Source organism: Poecilia latipinna, unplaced genomic scaffold (assembly GCF_001443285.1).
Source record: "Poecilia latipinna isolate Pla-1442-1.1 unplaced genomic scaffold, P_latipinna-1.0 Scaffold352, whole genome shotgun sequence".
Lineage (NCBI taxonomy): Eukaryota > Metazoa > Chordata > Actinopteri > Cyprinodontiformes > Poeciliidae > Poecilia > Poecilia latipinna.
The window spans coordinates 292,702-300,192 of NW_015112968.1; the positions used below are offsets into that span (position 1 = coordinate 292,702).

Sequence of the window (7,491 nt, forward strand, 5' to 3'; positions counted from 1 at the left end):
TTTTTTTTTTTTTTGTTGTTGAAGTAAATCAAACTGCCATCTTTAAACAGTTATTACAAAACGTAAAGTCGTATCTCAAACCCTCCCCTCCCCCTCCCCATCCCATCCTCACGACGGCGATCACTGCTTCTGCTGCATGGCTTCTTTTCGCGCTGCGTCTTGGAGCAGCTGCGTGTCCACCTCGTCGGCCGGCAGCTGGACGTACCGGACCACCGATCCACGGATGAAGCAGTTTTTCACCGACAGCTGAAGCAAACAGAACATGGTGCAGTTTGATGGCAGGACGGAGCAAAATCTGGCTCAGAATTGAATAAATACCTGATCCTAATGCAGTGTCAAACAAAAAGATTACTGAAGGGGTTTGTAATTTTGTTGACTTCTTCTGAAAGTTTCTTTGAATGTGAATTCGTTTAAACCAGGGGTGTCCAAAGTCGGTCCTCGAGGGCCGGCATCCTGCATGTTTTAGTTCTCTCCCTAGTTTAACGCACCTGGATCAAATGATGGCTCATAGAAGGCCTAAGAGGAACACTGACCTGCTGAAAAGGTCGTTAGTACCACCAGGGAGAGAACTAAAACGTGCAGGACGCCGGCCCTAGAGGACTGACTTTGGACACCCCTGGTTTAAACAGTGAGGCCACTGTTTTGACATAGACAGTGTTTTGTCAGGGCATTGCCCCTTTTTCAGGGGTTTTTAATCATTCTTGGTGTTGAAATTAAAGGTTTTTCCAGACAAATTAAAAGAGCTGTTTGAATCAGTCTCTTTAAAGACAGTTTATAATGTACTGATTAAAAAATAAAGGCAAGCAATTTCATATATGGAATGAACCTCAATACTTCTCCACAATGCTCTTTAATGAGTTTGTTTTGTTGTTGTTGCCTCATAAGTTTGGAAAGAAATAGTCATGGCACTTCCAGAAGTCAGCTTACCATATGTGGATATTTCTCTGGATCTGTGACGCTGATGTCTGTCAACTTGATGTTCAGGTACTGAAACATAAATATGGGAAAGGAAGAAAAATAAATAATAAGAAAACAATGCAAATCCTAAAAGGCATTGATTTTAAATAATAAAAATCATAAAACCAACCTGGTCAACAGAGTGAAGCGTTCCACAGATGCTGAAAACAGATGAAGGATTTCATTAATCACCCAAATCTACAGCTATAACCTCCTATGCATTACTGGGACTCTCTCACGTGAACATATTTATCCATACAAATTACAAAAAGCTACTCGAAAGGGCAGAATAGATTATTTGATCATGTCAGTGTAAGTATTCATTCATACAGTAGCTTTCACTCGGCTACTGCAGCATTTCAACCAGCTAGCATCCTTTCGTCTACCTGAATAGCAGCAGCTACAGCGGAATAACGTTACAGTTTTAGGTGTTTTAGTCATAAACACTAACCTCAGGTCGTTTTTGAGCTCCACCACTACGTCCTTCCCCACTAGCGACTTGAAAAATGAGTAGAAAAGCTGGGAAACAGAACGACATGCTAACGTTACTGTTAGCAAGGAAGCTACATGTCAAGCATGATGGAGAAGGTTTATAAAAGAGCCGCAGTACTCAGACCACTTTAGGCAACAATAATGAGGTCGAAATCACACAAGAACTGGTCCAATTACAAGGAGTCTGTAAACTGCTAGTAAATCTAAAAAGTTATTCAAGCTTCTTACCATTCTTGCTTGTGGTTTTTTGGAGGCAGCGCGTCTTCTGTTGATGACGTTTCAGGCTGCATTGACTGACCGGCTCCACCAGGGGGAGCCAGAGGTGTTTTCTAGTGCTCACAATTTCAACAAAGAAATAAAGGCTTTGGTAAGATTGTCCAAAGGAGCCACAATTCACAAAATATATGACCATTAGATAATTTATTGGGCTTAAAATGAATGGAATATCTTGGTTTTATTTACGGAAAGTATACGTAAGTTAATATTTCATGTTTTTATTTTGTCTTAACCCTTGTGCGTGCGGGGACTGAGGCAAACGTAGAGGACTATGGCAAATAATGTAAGTTTTACGTGTGTGGGGTCGGTTGGACCCCATTTCTACATACAAGGTTTAAAGTAGCAATTGGGAGCCATAAGAGATGGTCAGAAGTTAATTTACTAGTATGGAATCAATTGCAGCACACTGCAACACCGGAGTTACTGAAATACTCAAACAAAAGTTATAACGAAGCGGGTTGAAAGATGGAAGAGTTACCAAGCTCAGTGGTCACTAAAATGGCAACTTTTAAAAATTAAAATGACAACTGTTTCCATGTATGAAAGCAACTTACCAAAAACACACTCAAGCCTATACATTTCTAGATGATAGCTGTGACAATATATTTCTTCACAACAAATTTTATGTAAAACTTTTCTAGTTTTATGGACAATCATGATAAGAAAATACATTTGTGACACAAAATACAACAAAGTCAAATGAAACTTTGACAATTGTATTTATTTTTGAATTTATTGTACATCTGAAGAAAAATACTTAATTATTCATGCAATTTAATACTGTGTGGTAAACATTCATTAGCCACAGTATAGTGTAAAAGTTTCTGTTTGTAATTATTTGGAAGGAGAGTACAGTTTTGTAACCTACAGTGTAACCTACACCAGAAACCCACCCTGAAAATGTAACTTTCTGTAACAACAAAGGGAAAGTATGTAGGATGTAGCAAATTCTAACCCTGACCCCTCCAACCAAACATGTACATGAAACCTTGAAAACAAAGAAAACATGCAACTTTCCCTTTCTTGAACCCATGTTTGCTTTGACCACTCTGGGCTACCATAGAAACCTGGCTGTGTATCAGGAAACAAATCTCACTTGTAATGAAAATAAAAACCTAATGCTAATAAAAACATAACTATACACGTTTAATTTCTACTTACAAATCTCATTCAGTGACATAAACTGGAGCTTTATGGAAAGAGTTTGACACTTTGTTAAGACACTAGCATTTTGGGTTGAGAAATGTGATCTGTTAAATTTGAAGCTGAAGCCATCATTCAGTCAACTTAGCTTAGCATAAGACTGGAAAAGGAGCTTAGTTCTAACTATATGCTGTAGAAAAAGGGGGGAATAAGTTTTTCTTGACACTGTAGAAAAATGATAAGCTACTCTGTGATACAAAGTGATGAGAAGAACTGGTCAAAGCTTTGACTTTATATTTAGTTAGTAAAATGCAGGGCAGGAAGCAGTTCTGTCAGTGCTGGACTTATTTGCAGCTTTATATCAGTTCACTGGACGGCCCGTCTTGGGATGCTCTGAATGCACTGAAATAAGAAAAACAAATTATCAGACTGTGTTGATTCAATTGTGCCCTTAAACCTTTAGCGCGTGCCTTACTGTCTTTCTGAGGCGGTAGCGGGCCGGGTCTTGTCGGAGCTCTCTGTTTGCTGGGAAACTCTGATGTGTCTCTGTAATCTCTGGGTTTAGGGGTCTGAGGTTCCGGACGTGACTTAGTGGGCAAAGGAGGCCGATGCGACGCCATGCCTCCCTCCGAGCGGGAGGGAACCACAGGCTTCTTGTGTCCTGGTGGGTGCAAACCTACAGGGGTCTGAGGCTGGGATCTGTTCTCAGAAGAAGTGAAGGAGCGGTTACGTGGCACAAGCAAAGGGGGGCGATTAGGGTCTCCATCTATGGTCGGCGTAAGACGGTCCAGCTGGGGATGACCTTGGTCTTTGGCCTGGTTGTGGGATTTGGCCATGGAACCGTACAGTGGGTTGTCCAACATCTCAGACAACTTCTCGTCCTCATTCCTAGAAATGTGCAAGCAGCAGCAGAAATTTTATTGAAAATTAGGAAAAACTGTGAAAATAGCAGCAGAGATGTAAGTATTTGTGGCTTGGCGGGTTTTAAAATATGTTGGAGGTTGAAATGCATCAATAAAATCCCCAAATCTATTTGACATTCATGCCGAGGATGAATGGATGGAAACCTTTCAGCAGCGCCACATTTTTTAGTTGTGGTTTTTTGGAAAAATGACCGAATATGAAAGTGTATTATTAATATTCAGGCACTTACGTGGTATAATTAATTGTAGTGGGACTTCGTACGCCCACATCGTAACCGGGCTTCTTACACTCTTTACCCCCCTGAGCCCCACCGGAGACATTCCTTGGGGTCATGCTGTAACTCCAGCCCCTATCCGACACATTCCCACTTTTGAAAGAAAATCCCATATAATTTGGGTTGGAGATATCATGCGCCGGCGTTACGACGGACCTGTTAACGAGAAGACAACACCGCAAGTTTTAGAGGAATGTTTAAGGGTTGCGTTTTGAGTTTTGGAAAAAAAAATAGAGTGTCTTACTTGTCTTTGCCTTTTGAAGGAGCGGCGTCGTCTCTTTCGATTTTAATGAAATCTGGAAACGGAAGAACAGGAAGAGTTGATTTCAGAAACCGGGAAGGGATTTAACGAGGGATCACCTGAAGAACATCTCCAAGATTAGAGGACTGATGTCTCAGTGCGATCTAGAGAAACTCATCCATGCGTTTATCTTTAGCCGCATTGATTACTGCAACAGCGTCTTCACAGGTCTGACTAATAAATCAATCAAACAGCTGCAGCTGATCCAGAATGCTGCTGCTCGCGTTCTCACTAGAACCAGGAAGATAGAGCACATAACACCAGTTTTAAAGTCCCTACACTGACTCCCTGTAGCTCAAACAATAGACTTCAAAATACTGTTGTTAGTTTATAAATCACTGAACGGTTTAGCACCACAATACAATAAAGATCTGTTATTGTTGTATCAACCTTCCAGACCCCTCAGATCTTCTGGTTCTGGTTCTGCTCTGCATCCCCAGAACCAGAACCAAACGAGGAGAAGCAGCATTCAGTTTCTATGCACCACAGATTTGGAACAAACTTCCAGAAAACTGTAAAACAGCTGAAACACTGAGAGCCTTTAAATCTAGACTTAAAACCCACCTGTTTAGAGTTGCTTATGGCTAAATTAGGGTTAGAGTGTGGGTTTTGATGTCTTCAATGATTTTAATGTTTTTGTCTTTACTTTTCATCTATTTATTAATGTCACATACTGTTTTTATTTCTTCTTTAATTATGTAAAGCACCTTCAAATGCCTTGCTGCTGAAATGTGCTATACAAATAAAATTTGATTGATTGATTGATTGATTGATTGATTGAGGGTTGTTTTCTTCCTCCCAGCCTCACCGTATAACTTCTCAGTGGGCTTGAACTCGGAGGTGCGCAGCTGGATGCCCCCGGTCAGCGTGCCCGTCTTCTCTCCCTGGTGGGTCAGCGTGATCTGGAACTCCCTGTAGCAGAACTGGGCGGCTCGCAGCGCAACGCATCCCTCCCCTTCAGGAAGCAAACACCAGCCGATCGTGAGGTCCTTTAAAATCACACTTAAAAAATCTAAACTTTTTTGTCCATTAGTCTCTTATGGGGTTAAAATTGACCAATTCTTTAGAAAGCAATATTTAAGCTCCGGTGTAATTATAAATTCAAAGACAGTGGATTCAAGGAACCTGCTAAGTCAATCTGACACAGATGATTGGATAGACAAAAAATAAAATTCGAGTAAATGTCGCAGTACTTCAACATATTTTTACTCAAGTAAATGTAAAAAGTAGAGGGAAAAAAAAGTTTACAATTCCGGCAAAAAACATCTGAAATTTTGAGATTAATCTCAGAAATTCTCTGGAAAAAAAACAACAAAAACACACATTACATTTTGTTACATCCTTCACAGAGGATGTAAAGTACGTACAGAAACATTTTGACAATGTCTTCTCCCACCTTGTCCCCTCTCACTTACCGTACGACTCGTCACAATCTGTGGATTTGACGCAGATGAGGATGTGCTGCTCCAGCAGGTAATCGGGGTCGGAAATGATCGGCGTGAGCTTGGAGAGACGGGAATGAGGCTATCAACGATTCAGTTTTAACCATGAAGAAAAAAAAAAAAAAAACCTGCTTCATTTTACCTCGACTTTATTCCCGAACCAAACTTTTATGGAGCCGTCGGATTGTTCCGTGTTGTCTCCTTCTGAGGTCTTCACAGTTTCTGTGGAAGACGTTTGTTTTTGATCAGTTTCTGGATCTTTTAACTGCGGATTAAACGTGCTGAGTCAGATGAAACGTACTCTCCAAGCAGCTGGAGTGAAACTCGATGAAGAACCTGGTCTTTGACTTCGTCAGCAGGATGGCCACACAGTTCATGATCTGGATCCCACCCTGAGGAGCGCTGTTGGGATCTGAAGAGTCAAAGCAAAGACCAAGGCATCAGACCGCAGGGCGCGGCCATCTTTGATTGACTTAGGCCACATGCGTCAGACTCAAGGCCCTAAAACAGGGAGCTCTTTATAATCCAAAGAGACATGAATGTAATATGACCTTTGTAAAAAAAAAATTCTATTTTAGGAATTTTGTTGTCATTTATAAGGAAACACTGTTTTGTTTCTATTTTTAGGTTTTAAAATTAAGAAAAAACATAAAACTTTGTAATAAATAAAAAGGATAGAATCAAATTTTTTTCTGTGGGATGTTGACGTTTGTGGAAAATAATATGAAAAAAAAACCCCTCAAAGTTTAAAGCCTAAAAACCAAAAATTAGATCTACTAAATGTCTTTTATTGTGTAAATTCAAAGCACAAATGAAGGACAAATCTGTATTCTTGATTACAACTATAAACTATATTTGAAACATCAGTTGGTTTCACATCATTATCAGGCAAAAATATTAAGAGCCATTACTACAGGTTCAAAGAGACTTTACTTTAAAGGGACATCATTATGTGTTTTCCAGGCACATGGTGCCATTTTATAATACAATCCTTTAAAGACATTGGTGATCTTGATATGGCCCAAAATGAAAATCAGTCCGACACCCTCCGGCCCACCTCCCCCGCTTTGGGCCAACTGGTTCTCCTACCTTGCTTGGAGACAAACTGCGACGCAACTCCGACTTCAAATGAAGCAAAAACAGGTGAGTGGTCACTGGTCATGATGTCATTAGTGCATCCTGTGAGGACAAAAGGCCCAGTGGGAGTTCTCATCAGATGTTGTGGTTGCATGTCAAACATTCATGAACGAAAGACATAAAACAAAGCAACACAAACAGACTGGTGTTCTCAAGTAATGAAGGCGCAAAAAACAAGTTCAAGGAACTCTGGCCAACTCTGAACAGAGCGTAGTTGTGAAATGGGGATAAAAATGATACATATTTTACTCTGTTTTCATTTTTTTCCTGCAAAACAAACAATTAAAAAGTGTCCCACACATTTGTACTCAGTCTCTGTGAGTCGATGCTTTGCAGAAACAACCAATCACTGCAATTACAGCTGAAGGTCTTTTAACAAAGTGCTCAGTCAGACCGGATGGTGAGCTGCTCTGAGCATCAGTCTTGAACATTTTCAATTGTATTTAGGTCTACACTTTGACTAGGCCATTCTAAACCAGGAAAACTCTGACATAAACCATTACATTGTAGCTCCTGCTGCATTTCTCACTGGATGCTGAATCTTA

At 40.4% G+C, this 7,491-nt stretch overlaps 2 protein-coding genes across 2 annotated transcripts in view; both read right to left on the reverse strand.

The window, feature by feature from the left end:
- On the reverse strand, positions 1-1,769 carry smx5. The gene is made up of 5 exons (XM_015035955.1): positions 1,678-1,769; positions 1,409-1,476; positions 1,088-1,118; positions 928-987; positions 1-246 (listed from the first exon to the last, which is right to left on the reverse strand). Exons 1-5 carry the CDS (start codon positions 1,678-1,680, stop codon positions 121-123), a joined length of 288 nt encoding a protein of 95 aa, XP_014891441.1. The 5' UTR covers positions 1,681-1,769; the 3' UTR covers positions 1-120.
- Positions 1,770-2,425: 656 nt separating this feature from the next.
- Positions 2,426-7,491, reverse strand: part of inpp5d (inositol polyphosphate-5-phosphatase D) — a 25,923-nt gene continuing 20,857 nt past the window's right edge. Inside the window, exons 19-27 of the mRNA XM_015035956.1 lie at positions 6,899-6,988; positions 6,111-6,221; positions 5,952-6,031; positions 5,783-5,870; positions 5,176-5,322; positions 4,311-4,362; positions 4,022-4,222; positions 3,344-3,756; positions 2,426-3,270 (exon numbers count right to left, since the gene is read on the reverse strand). Of these exons, the coding sequence (XP_014891442.1) occupies positions 3,230-3,270; positions 3,344-3,756; positions 4,022-4,222; positions 4,311-4,362; positions 5,176-5,322; positions 5,783-5,870; positions 5,952-6,031; positions 6,111-6,221; positions 6,899-6,988 (1,223 nt within the window). The 3' untranslated portion in view covers positions 2,426-3,229. The remainder of the gene's footprint in view (positions 3,271-3,343; positions 3,757-4,021; positions 4,223-4,310; positions 4,363-5,175; positions 5,323-5,782; positions 5,871-5,951; positions 6,032-6,110; positions 6,222-6,898; positions 6,989-7,491) is intronic.

Coding starts and splice junctions, on each gene's coding strand:
- smx5 (XM_015035955.1), bottom strand. Junction 1,119..1,408: donor GAGCTCAAAAACGACCTGAG/GTTAGTGTTTAT, acceptor ATCTGTTTTCAG/CATCTGTGGAACGCTTCACT. Junction 247..927: donor CAGAGAAATATCCACATATG/GTAAGCTGACTT, acceptor TGTTTGCTTCAG/CTGTCGGTGAAAAACTGCTT.